Here is a 21,447-nt window from a genome sequence, read left to right on the forward strand (position 1 = left end):
AGGCAGCAGTGGGAGAAAATTGGCTTTCTTGACGAGTATTAAACGAGAAGCTTAGCTTAGCTCAAATACTGGAAACAAGGAGACGCAGCTGGTCTGACTGTCCAAAATCCACTCACCAGCAACTATAAAGCTCACATATTAACACGTTCCGTCTTGTGTGTTTAATCCATGGAAAAAACAAGATTCTTGTTCTGGTGCGGTTACTTCCTGGAGTCCCCACCAGTTTCCGAGCATTTTGTGCTGACTCCAACAAGTAACCACTTCCGACTACTTCATCACAAGTTCTTTTCACGCTGTGGTTTTTGTAAACAAGTGTGATACAGTGTGTTAATCAGTGAGCTTCAGAAGTGCTGGTAGGTGTATTTTTAACTGTGGGCAGTGTCCTACTTCCAGTTTTTTCACGCTAAGCTAAGCTGAGCTAAGCTAACCAGCTGCTGGCTCCAGCTATATATTTACAAGAAAGCAGATATTCTACAGTATAAAGTTAATAAACAGTCAAATTTTGGGCTAACTGACCTGAAATATGTCAGAAAATGCTGTTCCCTCGTTTCACAGGAAGTTTGGGTGGTTTGCATGGGCTACCTATGGGCTAATTTGACCATGTGTGCACACTTTGTACAGGATAGTTTTAGTGGCGAGGTTGGGTCCTTGAACTCCGTCGCCATCCTCTTCCATCCTCCTCTCCTCCTAAGCCAGGACGTCGCTCCTCTTGCTGCACCAGACCACCAAAGCGATCATGGCCAACGTGAGGAACACGGGGATGAGGATGAGGATGGTTAGCGTGTCGTCCGGCGGGTCCACCCACACCACCCGCTCAACGGTGCAGTTGGAGAAAAAGTGCTTGTGTATGCGGATGATGTAGCTCTCCACCAGCGGGTTGGGCCAGTAGCAGTGCACGATGTGGGACTTAGCCTCTGTGCACAGTGTGAAGAGGTGGTACTCACTGAGGAGAGAGGAAGACAAGGGAGAGATTAGCAGAGGCATTCCTACAGGGTCAAACGATCGCTGACTTTTGATCTCATCTTGCCAGCTATCCAGTAAGACTCAAAGTGACCTTACTAACGATACCCCGGGTTCTCTGAAAGGCACACGGACATTTAAAGCCCTACTACAGTTCAGCTATTCATTAAAGAACTGAAGGTTTGGAAAGTAATCCATCATTGTGACTGGAGATACTCCACTTTTTACTTTCTGACCCCATCACTCCCCTTTATTTCAACAGGCATTCAGAGCCTTCACTGCAGCTTTCCAGGCTTAGAGATCCCCTTTGATGAATCCATCCAGCCAGCTCTAATCCCCGTTTCCCCATCCTGAATTCTCGATCCTCCAGGTCCAGATTTTTTTTCCTCATACATCCAGGAGCTATTGATATTCTCACCAGCAGAACAGGGAGTTGAGCAACAGCTATATCGTCTCCCGGTACGCCCACACTGGATCCAAATGTGGAGATGAAATCCTTTACATCATTTGGACTTAAAGCTCAAGACATTATTAAAACTACAAAGCTTTTAATCACTGTTATACAATTAAGTCTGTATTATCTTTTTCAGATTTCAGAAAAAAACCCCAGATAATTCCAGATAACATCTACAATGTTATGTAAAACTACTCCATGTTGCTAACAGAAAACAGGAACAAGAAGACGCTGTGACATCTAATATGTTTGACATCAGTTTAGACCCGCCGCCCTCACACGTAAGTCAGTCTCTGACGTCAAGTCGTGTTGTTCGTAGAGACCTTTGCTTAAGTGCTGCAGCTCATGCAAACCCTGCTGTGTGTAGGGGACATGTATACTGCGAGGATGCTGTGTGTGGAGATACAGTGCAGTGCAGAGGGGGGCACAAAGGCTCCACATGCCACAGATAAGACAAGTGTGTTGTGGAGAAAAGCTTCCTGTCAAATCTGAACTCAGTATGTCATCCTTACCGGTGGGAACTTGTGTGTCCATGTAGAAACTGGAAAACTCCACAAGCTGTCGCTCCATTTAGATTAATGTTGTAAACCGCAAAGAGGAGGAGAAAGTTATCTTCATATAGGCCATATTTTAATACGCACAAACAGATCGAATTTTAAAATATGTTTATGCCGCTGCCAAGATCTGAAGAAAATGGCAGCAGAGGGAATATTTAGGGGGCGAAGAAAATAAAAGGACAGAAAAGGAAATATAAAAATATATGTTTCAGGGCTTTCAGGCAGAAGCAGCATGCAGGACTGTAGGGAATAACAGACTTTTGAAGTTTTATTTCCCAGATGAAATACACAGAAGCCAACAGGTTTTCAAACTGCCGTCCACACACGATAACAAGCTGGGAGGCTAAAAGAAAAAAAATTTGACCAGGTTCACAGTCCATTTAAGGTAGAGCTCATGTAACTGTGAGCATACAGTATACTGTAGTTATACATGCATACACACACACACACACGCGCGCCTAAAGGGTTCTGGTAGTCCTGCACCACAGCTGCTGATAGCTTATCGTTTGTGCCAGGGTTCAGCATCTCATTAGAACATTTTAATGCCCAAAAGTATCGTCAGAGTGTTGTTCCATAACTCCCCCCCGAGACGTTAAAGCCCCCACTGAACCTTCTCTGATAAAACTGCCTGGTGGTTTGTAGCTCTGACAGATCTGTTTGCCAACAAATGTGGTCATTTACTGCAGTACCAGTCAGTGAAGATGGATTCTGCCACTGGCTGATGATTTAACACACACACACACACACACACACGTGCGTGCGTTAACACACAACAGTATGAAATGCTGCTAATGACTGAGCTTTAAACCTGCTGGTTTAGTCAGGTTAGCTCTTTATGCTAAGCTAAGCTCATCGTCTGCCGTCTGTGGCTTCATATGTGGCGTACAGACGTGAGAGTCTTGTTTATAAAACTGTTTATAAAGCAGTGAATAAGAGCCAATCATCTGAAGGTACGGGAAAACACTGAAATCCTCCCGCTGCTGCTAATCCGTACACACAGTCATATTTATGTTCGCTTTGCTCTTCTGTTCACCTCAACATCCCTCCATTTTAAACAGTGATGTTCTTTAGAGTAAATCAACACGACTGCAAATAAAGTGCATGATTAAATGTGAATGTAAATGCTTTTCGTGGCGAAACTTTGCTGGGTTTTCCATCTGAACGCGCCTTGAAAAGCGCCAGTCAATGTTTCATCGGTGTGAGCTCTTCACAGGCCTCACAGGCCTACACTCGTTCCTAAGCGTCTGCTGCCCGTCGTGTCGATCTCATAACCTTTTTAAAACGGTGCCTGCTCATCTGAATGGTCACTTAGTTGTCATTAGTGGCAGCAGAATAAAGCTGTGATGACGTTAGAGCAGGGACCGATCCTGAAACCGACATCGTTCGCCTGTTCCAGAGCGCCGAACGTCAAGGCTGGCTGCTCCTGGAGCTGCAGACCCCTCAGGACAGAAAATCAATATGTTATTAAAGGTAAATGAGTGAATGCACATACACACACTGTCTCTCCACTCGCCTCATTGCACGTACCGACGAGCTTGTACCGATTCATTTCAAACAATAACAGTCGCGCTCGGCTGAGTGTTTGGCCAGCAGCTATCACTGCACAGATGCACGGCTCATTTGTCAAAGGGAGGAAGCTTTGCAGGGGTCACTGCTTGTTTAAACATGAGGCCCCTCGCTCTCCAAGCCAGATCCTTCTCACCGCTCTCTGCTTCCTCTTGCACCTCAGCTCTTTCCCTTCCTCTCTCTCGCTCTCTTTCTTGCCTTCTTATCGCTTTCTTTCAGGCTCCAAATGTTGCTGAAAGTCTGTGAATCCTCCACAGTTATGTGAGCTTAAGCATCGAGCACAAAAGCACCCAAATGAACGTTTTTCTCTCGTGGAAATGTGGCCTCATGTGGGCAGAGTTCCTGGAAAGGCGAGTCACAACACTGAGGCCATGAAACTGTCTTTGCTTGTGTGTGTTGCTTCATCTGTCAGCCACAGCTGATACGTCTGTTACCGCTGGCAGATCGCACTTTGATCAAAGGCGGGTTAAAATCCCTCTTCATAGCCTTGAATGAGTAAGAAGTACTGAGACAGCAGATATGAACAGGACATCACACCTCCTGTCCTGCACTTCAGGCAGACCGAAACAGCACGTGAAAGGATTCAAAGAGACGTAACTATTTTTAGGAGTGATGGACCGTCTTGTGTTGTGCTGCTTCCTGTCAAAGCCAGCAGTCACAGCTTCTCAAAGTGAAAGTCAGCCGAGGCTGAACAACAAAACAACAAAAACTGCTCAGAAGCACCCGAGCTGCCGTCTGAAGCAGTTTCACTTATCTGTTTATTGAACTGTGAAGGATCATCCAGGTTCATTTTCATTTTTCTTATTTTGGCAGGTTTTAATGAACGTTTCTTCATTGTGAAATCCATCACATCCCACAGAGTTACGGCACAATGTGAAACACAGCAGGAAGATTTTCCTGGAAACAAACAGTGGTGGTAAAGAAGAATGGAGAGCTGTGTTTTGTGTTTTTCCTGCAGATCACATGATTATTTTGACGTTTACTTGAGTCTCCCATGTGTATGTGATTGTGCAAGAGACGAGTCGAGAGCCAAAGGTGAGAGGCAGGAATGAGGTGAAAATGTGGATAAAGGCAGACACAGATGGGTGGTCAGGCTGCAGATGCTGCTTCAAAACTGCTCATTTTGGGAGGCAAACCTCCAACTGTTCTCCCACCCACTGACATGCAGCCAGCTGCAGGAGGCTGAGATGAGTCAGAAACACTCAGACAGGAAGGCAGGAGAGATAAAGTGAAGAACTTAAAAATATGGGAGGCTTTCAGCAGCCAGATGTCTTTTTTCTCTCACTGCTGTCGGACGAGCGGCCAGTTGACCTGCATCGTAGTAACTCCTAAAAGCCGCTTCCAGTGGGGCTTCCTGCGAGTACGTTAGCTGTTCAGTCATCGTCGGATTAAAGCTGCGCCAGGTGACTGAAACTTTGACTCGTGAAATGCGTCACTTCCTGTGTGTCAAGGAGATTCCCTAACATTTCACTGTAGGCAAACAGGCAGAATATATGAGCTCCGCCTTAAAGGGAACGGATGTTTTTCTCTGCGAAGAACAACACATTTTGAGAAACAAGCACACAGGTGCAGTTGTTCTCATGCCGATGAGCCGAATCTCCCTGAGAACATACAGGAGGGGAAGGAGTGTAAGCCGATGATCCATTTCTAATCCATAAAGAAAATCAGGTTTGGCATTGATAAATGCTGCAATTACAGCTGAACTGCTTCCTGTGTGTGGGTGCGTGTCTAAATGAATGCCTCTGCTACATGTGAAGACAAACACATACTTATTCAGGCCGCAGCAGAGATGTAAATGAAGACATAATTCTGAACAGACACCCACCACCTCCATCAACCCACTGGTTTGTCACAAACTCACCATGCCAGAGCTTAGCGGCACCAGCAGTAGACCAGGTGGCTGCTGGGCTGCAGGCCAAAAACACTGGGGTGTAAGCACTTCAACATTCACGTGCTTTTTCTAGGCAACTTTTCATAAAACATGAAGGCACGCGTTTTATTATTGTCTCACGGCTTAATAGTGAAGCCTGCACTTTGTGCTGCTTGACGGAAGACAAGCTGAAGTTAGGGACCGTCTCAGAAGTGCATGCAAAACGGTCCAGAGCGCTGTGGGAATTCTGAGCAGTCATGGCTCATTTTGCGTCAGGGTATTCCTCCTTTTTCATCACTTCAGAACACATTTATTTACTCTCCTTCCATTCAAACAAAACCCACGACATGTGATCGTACCTGATGAAGTGTGTGAGGTTGCACCAGTACTGTGGATCTATGTGTTCCATGTCCCGCTTGAAGCCCTCTGCGCAGACCTCCACCTCCCACTGCAGCCGGGATTCGTTGCAGAGTTTCCTCGGCCAGGGGGAAGTTGGCTCTACGTAGAAACTGTCAGTGGCTGAGAGGACAGAAAGAGGACAGTTATAGGTTGTGACCATGTCTTACTTCTGAAATGAGACACCACAAAGATGGACACTCGTCTGGTTGTTTGACTTGTATTCTTGTATTATTTATGAGCTGCATATTGCTTTTTGACATTTCCCCATTATGTTCTGTCATAAAGCTCTGACCTTTCTCTTCACGCCGAGTTTCATTTGTACCCAACATGATATTAGAACATGGGAAATGTCAGCTCCAATACGTTTCACTACCACAACCTTGTTTTTCTTCGCTGTATCCTGTTGCTACAGTTTCATCACACTTAGTGAATCTGGAAGGAAGGATGGATGGATGGATATGCTTACCTGACAAGCCTCTCATCATCCAGGCATTGACTGTAAAGAAACAGAAGAATGGAAGAGTTATTTCTTTACATTTCCAGTCTCTCTGTGGCATTTGACCTTCATTTCCATCTTCCCTCACATGCTTGTTGCCATCACGGCCAACATGTCTGTTTTTAAGAAACATGTGGCTGAATGCTAACAGCCTCATAAGAAGAGATGATCGACCGATCGCAGCCGCCACGACGCGTCCTCTACTTCCTGCATTTGTGGTTTCACGGCAAAATGTCTCAACATGACATGTGGCACAAACATGCAGCACGTTCCCCTCAGACGGTGAACGCCACGTTACGAACCTCAGACATCAGGACAGTCACTGTGAGCGTGTTAGCATGCTGACGTTAGCCTTTAGCTCGAAGCAAAACGACTATGACAAAACTAATGACTCTAATATCTCTAACGCCTCTAATATCTCGTCTTTTAGGAGGAGTTCCTGCACGTGAAAAGTGATGTTTGTTTGGAAAAACTGGTGCACAAGACGATCAGGAGAAAACACCTTCATTCAACCCTGACTGCAAAACGCTGGGACGCTTTTGCCAATTTCTGCCTCAGTTATGTCGCTCGAAAACGTCCAAGCAGCAGTTACAAACACCAGCAGTGAAGAGCACTTTTGTGTTTCTGAACAAACCCACAACGTGTGTGCTAAACCAATCAAAAAGCTCATTTTCTTCCATTTTACTCCACCTGAAATCCTGTTGTGCCAACAGCCAAGAGGAGCATGAGAGCATTTCAGATTGCTGGAGATAATTTGTGTGTGTGCTTGTTTTCGTGTCGGAATAACAAATGCAGTATTTGCAACATGCACTTTTTTTTCTTATTATTTTCAGTCTTTCAGTGAAGAAGGGAGGAAAGAGAGAACGAGACGGAGTGAGACGCACACGGCAGCTCATTGTTGCTGTGTTCGGAGCGAAACGTGCTGCACAGGAAGGCGAATCCCGCTTTGAAGTGCCACGCTTACAAAGCGGAGAATCCGTTTGAATGACGCCCCACAGGATAAACACCGTTACCAAGTTAGCATGCTAAATATAGACGCTTTCCTGTCGGAGCATGTGAGGATGTTTTGAGGTGGAGTACCTGTGATGTGACGGGATTATTTCGCCAAGTGTGTTTGTCTTACAAATTGTAGTTAGAACATGCAGATTCTGCTGGGATTTGGTTTTCATTATTCTTCCAAGACCAAAAAAAAAAGGTAAATGAAAGCAACACAGGATTGGATTCAGAAGAAAGTGAAAAGTGTGACGACCAACTCTGTTCACCCGTACAAGATCAGCTGTTAGCTGTTAGCTGTTAGCTAGCCATGTTTCCTCAAACCCAAAGTATCACATTTGAGATGAATTAAATATTTCTATGATTAGGCTCCTAACTGCGTCAGCCTGTTTTTCTTTTCGAAGTCGAGCAAAGTGCAGAACAAACGAGGTGCTTTCAAACAGGCCGAAGATCAGCTGTGATGACCTGAATAAAAATGATTAGAGCTCACGTTCAGGTTCACGTTCAGGGCCAGAGAACAGTGACCTGAGTAAATCTCCCAATTATAAACAGGCTACGGTTGGTTTAGCTTAATACTTCAATGTGAAAAAATCTTCCCGTCTCATCTTCTCCAGTTACTGATTTACATTCGGAAAACTTTCAGGAGACTGAACTGCACTCGAAGGTTTGACAAATAAGAGTAAAAAGGTAAGTAATTCCTGTCAGGGTTGTGTTGTGTGGTAGCTGGTGGTTAAAAGGCGTCAGGGTCTTCAGACAAGCAGAAGAAGCTCTGGAGGTGACAGCTGAGTCACCCTCAGCTTTATTGGACGGGATCGAGAGGCAGATGAAGGCGCCGCCTGAGAATCCCCGAGCCGGCGAGAAGTCACAAAGTCAAATCCATGCGCTCGTCTTTTTCTGTGTTGCAATCTCAAGACATTAAAATCCACTTCCTGCCGTCTCTTCAAAAGGGAATTTGGGAATTTAAAAAAAAAACACGTGCACACAGACAGAAAATCATTTCTCAAGATGCTCCGAGCAGTCAGAGCACAAAGAAAGGAAATACGTCCTCAGTCTGTTTGTGTCTACTGATCAATGCATCAAATCAAATGTTATGGAAAATTACACAGCGTTTCAGAAACAAGAGTTGGCTTTCGGCCGTCTGGTTCCCACAGGTCTCCTCTGGCTTTTCATTCCTCCTGAGCCTCATCAGCACATCCGGAGTGCACGCAGTCTGGCTTTTATGTACTGTTTTATAATGTGATACTGATTTTATACCTATACTAAACCCTATTTTTACACTCAATGCAACTATTACAAATCTACTATTATTATGTCATCAAACAGATTAGCACACACTTTGAACATGTGGCCTGGCGTGACATTTCATCAGCTATGAGGGTATTTTGCATGTTCCCAGTATTCCCTGTAATCACATTAAAATAATTATGTGATGCTATAAAAATATTCAGTCAGACAAACATGCAGACATTTTGTCCTGACAGGAACAGAAGAACGAGTGTTTGATTTAAACTCTGAGGATGAGAGATGGATTTGGCTTCTTTGACTCAGCTTTGCCGAGCTTGTTAACGCTTACTTCACTCCGTTCTTATTCTTGCAGTGATTTGATTCTCACAAGCAGACGCTACAAAGAAAGTCGGTGCCGTCTGTTTGTCTTCTAAGTTATTAATAAACAAGAGCAGGATGGAGGAACTGATGAAAATAATCTGTAACGACCATCGAGCAGCAGGATTCCTCAGCGTGAGCAGCAGGGAGGAAGTCTGAACGTCTCCCAGCATCACGCGCACAGACAGACTCTCATGAGCTGTGTGTGTGTGTGTGTGTGCGTGTGTGTGTGCGCGTGTGTGTGTGTGTGTGTGTGTGTGTGTGTGTGTGGGTGTGTGCGTGTGTGTGTGTGTGCGTGCGTGTGTGTGTGTGTGTGTGCGTGTGTGTGTGTGTGTGTGCGCGCGTGTGTGTGTGTGTGTGTGCGTGTGTGTGTGTGTGAGAGAGAGAGAGGGAGCTTTACACAGCCTGGTGCACCTCTCGTCCTCGTGTTTCCAGATCAACAGCCCTCTGGATTTAGATGGCAGATAAAACATCAGAGCGATGACTTTAAGCAACTGAAAACTGTAAACACAAAGCAGCAAACACTTACAGATGCAGAGCAACATCAGCATTCCTTTGGAGCTGATGAGTTTAAAGGAACGATCCCACATTTTGGAAAATTGCCTTATTTGACGGATAATGAAAAGACTGATGAAAAAACTGATGAAGATCAGATTGTAAATACGTAGTTAAAAAGACTACACACCCAACAGTCGTGTACGCTGTGTGGACAAAAGTATCCAGACACATGTGCAACACATCCCAATACATCTGTCTGTGTAGTGCAAGGTTTAACGCTTCCTGCAGCTCTGAAGAGCCGTGCAGCGTGCGAGCTAGCTTAAAACTCTCCTTTCACGCAGCCACAGCTGTCAGCAGCGACAGACTCGTACTTATTTTCACATCTTTGAATACTTTTCTGTGCCGAGGTGACGGCCACATGCCGGCATCGTATACTGTGGTGCGGTTTCACACAAAACCAAAGTGCTGTTTACTACTTTAACGACCAACTGCTAATCTAAATGGTACATTTGTGTTATCTGAGTCATCGCTTACATAAAAATAAAGACTAGTGCAGCTTTGTGGTTTCATACGTGCAGCATGCAGCAGAGCGGCAGGATCTGTCAGCGCTGAGAGCCTTCCTCCACTGGCTCCGCAGGGGGGAGGAATAACAGCAGCTCACCTAAAGTGTAGCCGACCTACAGGCTTTAAGTTGTCTGTTCAAACTGAAACTTAAACCACGAGTGTCCATTTGCAGTAACTCTGAGCTGTGAGGGAAAGATGGCTGACAGCGTTTGCATTCCTTACAAAAATGCAAATTAAAGATTTAAAAAGTCATTTGGCCTGAATTCACTCATTCAAAGCCTCTCATTAAAAGAGGGGTAATTTAATTTATTCGACACAGCTGACACTCATGCACGGATGGTTTTCATGTGCGTTCATTCATCCGGCGGCTCACGTGGTTTTGTTCCATTTTATCGGTCAGATTCGCCTTCACTCAGGCTGAGAAACAACTGGTCACTTCGTCAGTTCGTCACACACAAACGCGAAGCTGTGCTAATCGAGCCAACCTGCGCTGGTCACAGGTCAAGCACAGCTCTTCATCATAATCTGATCAGTTATGATTGTGACAAAGGAAACTGATTGCAGGTCAGCATCAAGGTTTTTAAACATGACAGTGCAGGCAGAATATCGTGCTGGCAAATGAACATTTTAAAAGCTTACCCTCAGAGCTCCTCGTGGCTCTTCTCAAAATGACATTTTAATCCAAAAATACTCTAAAACTGCTATTTATAGAGGAATAACCGACACTTTAAAAGACAAGCAGGCCTAATAAAACTGGCACAATTAGGACTTTCTGTTCCCACACAGCATGTGGGAGCTTAAGATGAGAAATTATTAGCTTTCTTCAAAATAAACAACTTGCACTTGAGCAGGATGTTTATTGTTGCGCAATATGGTATATTTAATGTGTACCCTGCATGCACCATCTTCCATCATGAGCAAAACAAATTGTTATGGAAGTGTTTTGTTTATGTGATGCTGTGAATCCTTCATGCTCGAAGACCGCAGAGACCTATTTTAAAATTTGAACTGTTATGAATTATGAATTCTTGAATATTTTTAGTAGAGTGGCAGGAAATGATTTTTCTGGTATTTTTCTTTGTCAAAGTTGTCGCCGCGGTTACAGACTTGAGCAGAGCTATTTTAAACTCCGAGTGCATTAAGTGAAGGCGAGTGAAGGTGTTGGCACAGTCACGCCGTGTTTTAAATGAATACAGACGCCAGGAAAACACAAGATGTCCGAAGTGTTTTACAGGGCTTGTTTAACAGCCTCTTCCTCCTTTCAGGTCTGCCTCATCGTCATCACAGCGGAAAGGTTATGGTGACCAGTGCAGAGGTTCACAATCACAGTCAGATTTAATTGGAGAGGAAACGTCTTTGCATTTGGCCGCATCGTTTGTTAGTTTAAACCCATGGAAAGATGGAATAATTCAGCCCAAACAGGATATGAGGAAGCTCTTGTCTGACTCTGCCCACAGCAGTTATGTCTCATCTGTTTGAAATCTAATCAGATAAATTAAAAATGGAAACACTGCAGGTGTCTCTCGCTCTTCCTGCTGCATCATGTTTTCTTTTTGCAGAGACAAACAAAGTGACTGGAAATAATCCGAGCTTCCTGAACTTCTCCTGCTCTTGGTCTTGTTTGCCCTTCTTTAACCGGGCTGAGACAGAAGAAGAGCACAGAAAACATCCAGTCAAGATGAATCAACAGCTCTTGTTAGGTTATGTGCTAGTAAAAACAGTTTGTGAAAGACTGATGACATTTAATCTTTACGCTTCGCATGCATGGACAGAAGTTTTCCATCTCCGACTCGACTCATCATGCAAACAATGAGCAATTTGCACTCAAATCCTGTTGATACTTCAAGTACTGCAGTGATACTGTGATAAGAGTAATCACAAAGATTAGATGTTAATCAGGAAAACTGTAACGGTCCCAGTCCAGAACCCTGGGGGGCGCCGTTTCATTCAACCCTGACTGCAAAACGCTGGGACGCTTTTGCCAATTTCTGCCTCAGTTATGTCGCTCACAAACGTCCAAGCAGCAGTTACAAACACCAGCAGTGAGGAGCACTTTTGTGTTTCTGAACAAACCCACAACGGGTGTGCTAAACCAATCAAAAAGCTCATTTTCTTCCACACTTTGAGCTCTTGGCTTTCAAGCCTCACAACACAAAACGTTCACAATCTGCAGAAAAACGAGCAAAGACGTTGAATCAGTGAGAACACAAGCCTGTGAAGGAAACGTTTGCTTTGTTTGCATCCCAGACGACATCTAAGGAGGCCAGAAGGACGAAAAGGAAAATAACGAACAACTTATTTTAAAGGTCGAATGAGATGGTTGTGAGACTGACAGTAATAAAACAACTTAAAGAGGCTGTAGGGACTTCTGTTATGTCACACAGAAAAACATCCATTTTGACCTAAATACTGTTTTGCAAGATGATTTAAAAAAATCCTAATAACGTCTGCTTTTATGAGGATCAAGCTACACCTTTGCTGTCTTTCCTCCTGTGAGATGGAGCTCTTCAAACAATGACTGAGGTCACTGAGGCAGGCGGCTAAAGTGAAGCCTGCTTTTAAGGAATATTTTCACTCCCCTCCAGATGAACAGAAACCCTTTTAACGAGAGCAGAAGCAGGCGCACAGTTAAAGTGAGTGTCAGGTAATGTGGGCACTCAGGGAGGGAGATATAACACGATTTTACACCTGAAAAAAGCTTCGAACGGCTCACGAATCCATCATCAGCATCATGAAATTAGCTGTGAGACCTTCACATCATCGCTGTGATTAAATTAGGCACGATGAACAAACAAAATCAGATGATTGGTGGCCTCACACGCCTGAAGCCGAAGTGTTTCCCGGAGCCTTCCTGTCTTCAGAGGATGTTGCTACTTATCCCCCCTCCTTCCCCTCCAGATAGTTTATTTTCTCTCGCCTGCAAAGGATGCCAACGTGTAGGCAGGAATTTTCCATCGATTTTGTGCTCCGAGGTAACATATTACCCCAAAGAGTTCTGGAATGTTGTTCTCTGATCTTATTTTATTTGTGTTAATCTCATCAAAATCATTCAAGTGGGGGAGCCGCTTTAAAAATAAAGCTGGACGGACATTAAAGAAGGCAGAGGCCGCGGCACTGATCTCACAAGCCTCGCGGCAGCTCGTCCTTCACGACTCTTTGGCCGACAGAGCGTCAGTCATCCCTGCTGTCGGCTGAGCTCTCCGACAGGAAAATGGACGACCCTGAAGGCAGAGGTCTACAACTGTGGTGTCCTCATCTGACAAAATAACAAGGGGAGGATGTTGTTGTGATTTCGGACTGAGCTGCTGTGGTCACGTTAGGTCACAGAGCATCGCTGTGAGAGCGGAGAGAAACTGCTTGATGCTGCTGATTTGATTTAATCTCACTGTTCAATAGTTTATTTTTTTTTTCTATTGTTGCCCGTAAATTGCAGCACTCCATCATTATCTGCCCCAGAATGCATTTTCTTGTAAGGGTTGAAAAGCTTGAGGCAGCATTTAAGCCATTATGGCTAACAAAGCTCTTCACCCTCACACACTAATAACCGCTTGGATGCAGCTGTGGTCAGAAATGACCCTCATTCACAGTGAAGGTCGATCCTGGACGGCTGATATCAGATATTAAACAGCTTCTGCCATGTTGCATGCAGTAGAAAACACGACTGAGGGATGTAGATTATCCCAGTGGTAAACATGGCCCTGGACGGGCCCTTCAGTGGGACCATGAGACCACAAACTGCAATAAACAATCAAAAGAAAAGCCATAAAATGAACAGCCAGAGCCTCATGTCACACGGTTCAGCTGCTTGTGCACATTTTTTATCTTCTTCAGTGCAGCAGTTCAGCTAACTGACTACGAGATGCTAAACCACAACCCCTGTAATATGATCCACTGATAATATGACGATACTGATTACAGCAACTTTAAGTTATGATAAGCAGTCATGCATCCCCACTGCAAGCTACATAAATGATACTATTGGCAGAAACTGGGGCACTGAGGCTAAATGTTTCTCCATATTCTAATAATTTCGACTGGTAGCTTTGCCTTCAGTGAAAGTCATGACACGATTGTTGTTTCCTCTGTGGCAGTCGGGACTCAGATCCTCAGTCTGGTTAACTCTGGTTTGATAAAAACACTTGCCAGCTCACATCGAACAAACACTTCAGGTCCACACATTAGAAACATCACTTTAAAGCTCATCCGTCAGAGACTGAGAGGACGGCTGCTGCGAGAGGACATCTCACATCTTCATTTCTCCTCAGTTCTCACCAACAGATTCAGATCTTTATCACACGCCCGAAAAGGCCCGCCGGACCTGCCAGACGCACACTTTGTAAGATGTCCTCATTTCAGTTTCTCACAGGCAGAAGCAATCACCTCCTTTCATAAAAACAATCCTGTGGGCTTCACCGAGGGGAAACTCATTCAGAAGCTCTGTGAAGGAGTGTGATAAAGAGAGCTTGAAGCTGGGGAAAGTAGAAAGGAGACAAATCTGCATATATATTGTAAAAATAAAAAAACGGCATTTGATTCAAAATATTTCACCCTTATGGTTTAGTGCTTCAATCCAAAAACGGTCTCTGAAGGGTAAAATTAAAGCACAAAGAAGACGAGCTTGCAGCAGAAGATAAACCCAGGAGGACTCATCCACCCTGAGTCCATGTGGGGAATCTTTAGGGGTCAAAGAGCAGAGAGAGGAAGAGGAGACTGCAGAGCGAGACAGATGTGCAAGACAGAGGGGAACCACTTGGCAAACAAAAGCAGGAAGAGGGGGGAGGAGACGAGTTGGGACGCTGGATGACCATGACGGAGACCGACAGAAATAAAATGCCAGAGCAGAGAAGAGACAATCAATTACGGGGGACTTTCCGGAGAGAAATGCTCCTTTTTTTTAACCCATTACGATGTTTGTATGTACGTGGGGCGCCAGCAGCTCAGGTGGTGGAGCAGGTCGGCTCATGATTGCGAGGTTGGTGTTCGACAGCATATCGTGGGTGAACGCGCAGCCCCATGAAGGGCTTTTGGGATAACGGCTCTATATAAATGCAGTCCATTTACCGCGTGGAGAGGGAAATTACAGCCGAGCTTCGGCGCAATAGGCCCCCATGGAGCCAATCCATCTGTCTGGATGGAGGCACCATCACGGCCTGTTTGTGGGCGCGCCGGAGCTGCTGCACTCAGCGACTCATGAGCATTTTGTCAGGGTGCTGCAGCATCTAAATAAAATGATTTAGGAAAAAAAATCTATATTTTTGCATCTGTTTTTATAAAATGGTGTATTCATCCATCCATCAGAGGTGCGTTTATTTGATTCACCTGCTCACACAGCGCAGGCTGCCGGCGGGAGATAAGCAGCACGGACGCGATTTGGCAGAATCGGTGTAGTTTAAATTAATTCCCAATCGTTCTTCGTTAACAAAGACAATTAGCGGGAAAAACAGCAACGCAATTCAGGCTTTCATCAGTATTCCCAACACGCAGTTTTCAATTCCAGACGAGTGTTTAATTCTGAAACATAAAAGCCAAAAACAGCCTGAAGCCAATCTGCGTCATCCCCTCTTTGACAGACCGCAGAAACGAGCTCCACTGGCAGCCAACAGAAAGCAAACATTTGTTGTTTGGAATAACATCATGGCAGGCGTTCATTATCCTCTTTATGCTGGCTTTTATAAAAACACCAAATGCTTCTGACAGCAGCAACGGTCGCATGGCTGCACAGAACAAGACAAACCCGTAAATTTCGAGGCTGAGTTGAAATGGACCACTTTCTCCTCTCGGATAAATAAGCTGCATCAATTCAGGCTTGGAACCGAGACGAAAGCCCTCAGGAAGCAAACTGTGCAGTTTTCTGCCTCCTTTGGTCAAATTGAGACATTAAATTGCAGCACTTTTCCTTAAATGCTGAAGCGCAGCAGCAGTAAACAGCTCATCACGAGAAGCACACACACAGAGCTGACTGTTAATAAACATGTCAAGTTGTTTTGGTCATTATACAGAGACACACGGCCGAGGACGGACGGACACACGGACGAGACGACCTGGGTAGGTGTGCAGGGACGGTCACATCATGCTGGGAGGCGAACGTCCTCTGAGTAAAATCCATTCAGCGTCTCATTACAGAAACTAAGAACATAACCATTTCCCCAAACAGACTGCAAAGGAACGGAGCACAAAGGGCCTCGTCTCTGAGCCAAAGACCTCTGCCTCGGAGACGGTGAGGACAGAGCCAACAAGCTGTTCGTCAGCCCGCCTCAGAGACCAAAGGGCCAAAGAGAAAAGAAAGCAGTGGAGACAGAAAGACGGGGACAGATTTAAATTGCACCACAGTGTCAGAGGCTGTGAGGGTAGACTGGGGGTTTTGTGAAGCCATTAATGAGTCTAAGACCTCCAGCGACATCTCTGTTACGGTCCAGTCACCTTCGAGAACCGCAGCAGCACCAGTAGAGCCTCTTTGTGGATGAGTCTTCTTTTGCTTAATTAAAAACTAGCAAAAAAGAAAAAAAAACACCTAATTTGTCTGGTCACTCGTCCTAATGACTCCTGCAGGGGTATTTCTCTTAGAGCAAACAGGTGCTAAATATCCAAAAACTGACACTCGACAAATATGATCAGTTCTTCATTACACTTCATTACTGCTTTTCCATCCCACCGCGAAGCAAAGTTCTTAGAAGTCAACGGGGTTTTCAAGCAAATAAAGGATGAAACGTGAGGTGCGGTTTCACCAGGAGGGGGCAGTATGGGCCACGTCACGTACTGCTGCGAAGGAGAGAAGAAGAGTAGAGGAAGCCGCGGGCACACAGGTTAATGTTTTATGCTTTTAAAGAGCGTATTCAGTTAACAAAAGTTCCGAACCGCCGAATCAGCTGTTAAGGAGCCGACGACTTCCATAACGTGCACAACAGGAGAATAATCAATGAAATGGTTAGATATGAACAAAAACAAAGTTTGGCTGCCCTCCCTCTCCCCCAAATAACTCTCACACGGTCCCTTAGTGATGTGTCACTGCCAACACTGAGAAGCAGTTCACATTAAAAAACCTGCGAGAGACGATTTGTGTGCAGAGCAGCCGCTAACGAAGGACTGCGTCACCAGATCGCTCAACACCTGGACGTGAGTCAGCCAATGGAAGAGGCTGCTTGAGTGTTGATTAAACGCTAATCTCACTTTAAAGTACCGCCCAGCGATCGAGTCGCACGGGGAGCTCAGGGTTCCTGCCTAACAAGCCGGTAACCCGAGGCGCACGTGGAAGTGCTGACCCATTTTCTTCATTTAATTCGTCTGACGGTTTGTGTCTGCCGTCGTCTCTCTAATTGCGTGTAATTTCACTGGAAAATTACTTTGTGGCTGAAAATGACCTCTGATCCTGCTTTTCTCTTTCCCCCTCGTCATTAACTATCATCTGTCATTGATTTGAGCCTTGAGTTTTGCGCCTCACATTCAGCTCGGTTTAATGGTGCTCATTAGCAGCTATTCTGTCCTGAAATGTGAGCGGCCTCAGACGGAGAAGCACCTCCTTCTCCAACATGAAGAGACGCTCACACCCGATTGGCCTCCGTCTCCGGTCCATGTGTGACGTCTCCTGCAGATGGGACCGGATAACTGCTGCCTGGTTTGACCTCTTTAATGTGTATTTTATGTATGACATTTTTAGTCGTTTAGTCGCGGTTAGGGTGTCGGACCCGTAACCGGTGGATCGCTGGTTCGATTCCCCGTCCCGGTGTCCATGGCTGAGGTACCCTTGAGCAAGGTACCTAACCCCCACTGCTCCCCGGGCGCTGCACGCGGTCGCCCACTGCCCCGGGTTTGCTGTGTGTGTGTGCACGTCACTTGGGTGGGTTAAATGCAGAGCACGAATTTCGTTGGAGTGAGTTCCCTCCAATGACAAAATATGTCACTTTAAAATATGTCACTTTAAGCATAAATGACTTCAGCTTGTCTTAAGGCTGCAAATAAGTGCAAATTCCCCTGATTGTCAATTCACTTGCTGATTAGCGATTTGATTAATCAGTTGCTTGGTGCATAAAAGGTCCAACACTTGTGACAAACATATGAAATGGAGGCAGGATGTCTCACAGTTCTTTTTATCTGCACAAACTGGACCGGATTCACGCCGATACGGTCTGCCATGACATCAGATAACGTTTCATGATATCACTGCAATATCTGAAGAAAAATAAAGCTATCATTCAAATTAATTGCTGTTTATCGTGTGTTTTGTCTCCTTTTTGGCAAAGAAAGCACATAAAATACAAGCTTAGTGATGAGGAGCAGCAGACTGTAGCTGGGTTTGTTGTGGGCTTGGCGGGTTCAGATGAGACCGAGACTGATGGAAGCAAATTGCAGCTTCCAAAACCTTCTAAAAGCTGAACACCAGTCATCACTGATAGTAAATTATTTTATATGCGCATTTATAAAGGCTAAAAGAGCTCCGCAGCCTGTCGTCCATATGGTGTCGAGCCAGACGAACACTCTGGTTCTTGGAGTCAACGACACTTCGGGATTTGACTGTGATATGAGCACAAGGAGCGATCAGAGAAAGTCCACATCCCGTCCCGCCCAGTGCATGAATCTTTAACAAGCAGCTGAAAGATTAATATCACGCTGGACCTCACGCAAGGAGGTTCGAACACAACAACGTGTGCGAATCAGCAACACCTTTTACCTGCACAACCGCAGGCTTTGTGACGCCACGTTTGTGCACCGGTTTTAACTCTCAATGCTGGCTCTTCATGACAGGGACGGCTGGACTTTGGGTCTACAGGTCGAGGATGCAGAATAAATGTGGAAGAAGTCACTGATATTCTTATGATATTCAGCTGTTTCTTCATGAGTTTAACACCAGAGGCCTCACAGTGAACCTAACGTAACCTGGTGATTATTTAGGGCAGCAGGATGGTGTATGTGGGACTGAAAAGCCAGCGACTGAGACCATGAAGTCATTTACTGTTTACCGAAGTCATAAATTCATTGAGAAGCAGCTTCATTCTCTCATAAGCTTGCATACAATCAGACCTCCCTTTTGAAGCCAGTGGAGTCGCCCCCTGCTGGACGTTACAGAGAATGCAGGTTTAAGGCATTGATTTCCCTTTTCAGACTCAGAGGTTACATCCACACTGCACATATTTTCCTTATAAATTCTCATTGTTGGACTTGGAGACAATAAGAAAACTACCAGACTTGTCATTTAGGCCGAATGAACCGCTGAGGGAACTTTTCCACTGATCGCATCGTGAATCAAAGTTTGGCAAAACCTGTCCAAAGCAGCATCGCCCATTTCTCTCTCAGGCCTCGACCGCTAAACTTGAAAGCATCTCGTTCCTGGAATGTGCAGGTGATAAACACCACCGTGTATAACGACGTCCATGTGTAACGAGGCAGCATGTGGACGTCAGGCACATGCAATGAAATGAGCTCAACGCGCTGAAATCTCACGCACGTCTATGAATAGCATTTAACAAAAAGAAGATCTGTGTGTGTGTGTGTGTGTGTGTGTGTGTGTTCCGATGGCAGTGGAACAGAAGAAGCCCGAGGCGTTTTCCCTCGCTGTGAGAGCGTATGAGGAGCTGTTTACTGGGCGAAGCAGATGCTCACGGTCAGTGGGACTCACTGCGGATGCAGATGGGGATTCTGGGCTCCAGGTTCTGCTGCATCCACCACTCTGGCCTCAGACTGAGAGCAACAGCTCCGGTCTTCGCACTGGGAGGCCTTAATGGGAAACTCTCTTAGTCTAGACAAGCGCCGTCTCAGGAAACCACTGCTACTCTTTACAGCATGGGAATTTAACTTCCTGTTGCTTTAGTAGCAGCAGCTGCAGCGAAGTCACATCAGTTGCCTTTTTCTGTCTGTTTGATCACACATGAATCTTTTATTCCTGTGCTTTCCAGCACGCTTGTGCATAAAATATGATTGAAGTTAGAACAGGACCATGCGAGCTTGCATTTCAGTGCTGTAGGGCCACAGCTGCTCCATGGCACACATCCAGAGGAGTCCAGGCTGAAGGTCTAGGCCGGATGTAGACCACATCCTCCTGTCTATACCCTTAAAGTGTGCCGGAGCTACGCTTTCTGCCCCCCTTCAGGCTCACCCTCCAAGAGGCGAGCAGCAACAGTCCTCTACACTGTGAGGGCTCTTCGAAGCACAAAGCTCCAAACTGAAGCCCTGCATCACCTGGGTGTCCTGTCCACATGGGAGGGAGGGAGGCAGGTAGCTTCAGTCCGCGTCGGAGCAAACATCAGCACAACTCTGAGAGCAGCCGGTCTCTGTGCTGCGCGCCAGCCCACTATGTGAACTCCTCTTCCTCAGCGAGCCACTGCACAGCCTCAGAGCACAGCAGGCCTTCCAGCGCGGCACATTATCTCATGCTTTGACCCGTCTCAGCTCAAACCCGGCATCACAACGTCGTGTATTCATCAGCAACACCCTCACACCACACGAAACACAATTTCATACATGATTTCACCCCTGTGCCACAAGCACATGAGCCGGATCCACAAAGTCCCATTGGCCACGATATAGGTCATGTCTGTCCACCGAGGCGTGACGCCGTGGACCAGCACCGTGTTCTCAGTGCTGAGGTGCTCCTCACGCTTCTGAGAGATCCTAATTATGCGCATTTTGCAACCTGACACACTGAGGCCGCGCTGAGGGAAACGCGTGATGAGATACACGGACGCAGCTTGCAGCTGAGTGTAGTAATACGCTGGAGCACGTATGGAACATCGAGGAACTGGCCCTGCCAGAACGCACTATCCATCTCGACTTCGGTCAGTTTGTTGTTGTGGTCTGCAATGTAGAAATAAATCAGCCATACTCACCCAGAATCCCAACAACAAAAAGTTTCAGCACCGCGAACTCATTTGTATCCATCACGCCGCCGGAATCCAGTTGATCCACTTTGAATGAAACCTCAGCTGCAGCTCCGCGGGAATCTGACGCTGCGTTTGAAGCGAACCATTGTTAAAATCATCCCAAACGTGCGCGTCCGAGTCCCGTCATGCTGTCATGAGTCATCAGAAAGGTGTGAAGGACTGTGAGGAGACGGGGGCGAAGCCAAAAGAAGCCAGAGGAATCGGATCCCACGGCGTGATTCTCCTCCCTGACGGTGGCCGTGTGAGGGTCTCCTCAGGAGTCAGAGCTCAGCACCGGTCTCACTGTCCTGCATCCTCAGTGGGAGGCGGGGGAGGAGGAGAGGGGGAGGAGAGGGGGAGGAGAGTGCTGGGGTCCCTTAAAGGCGGATTTAATCTCTACAGGAACATTCAAATGGGAGAAAAATGTGGCAGACAAACGTAGATGAGCCAAGAGGAAATAGAAAGGCTCACAGATCTTTCTAATTTAAACAAACATATGAACACGTTTAATTGAAACATATCTAATCGTAAATGGTACTGTAAAAGTGCAGTAACATGTAGTAATTATCATATGTAATCACGATCACGCAGTTTGTCTGTCAGTTTGGCTGCAGCTGTTGGTCAGCCAAACGTTGTTT

At 45.8% G+C, this 21,447-nt stretch overlaps 1 protein-coding gene across 1 annotated transcript; it reads right to left on the reverse strand.

Annotated features, from left to right (window-relative positions):
• Positions 1-516: 516 nt before the first annotated feature.
• LOC124049621 (receptor activity-modifying protein 3-like) lies at positions 517-21,145 on the reverse strand. The gene is made up of 4 exons (XM_046371499.1): positions 20,777-21,145; positions 6,273-6,302; positions 5,767-5,926; positions 517-943 (listed from the first exon to the last, which is right to left on the reverse strand). Exons 1-4 carry the CDS (start codon positions 20,826-20,828, stop codon positions 688-690), a joined length of 498 nt encoding a protein of 165 aa, XP_046227455.1. The 5' UTR covers positions 20,829-21,145; the 3' UTR covers positions 517-687.
• Positions 21,146-21,447: the final 302 nt, after the last annotated feature.

The sequence above is a fragment of the Scatophagus argus genome, chromosome 18 (genome assembly GCF_020382885.2).
Source record: "Scatophagus argus isolate fScaArg1 chromosome 18, fScaArg1.pri, whole genome shotgun sequence".
Classification (NCBI taxonomy): domain Eukaryota; kingdom Metazoa; phylum Chordata; class Actinopteri; family Scatophagidae; genus Scatophagus; species Scatophagus argus.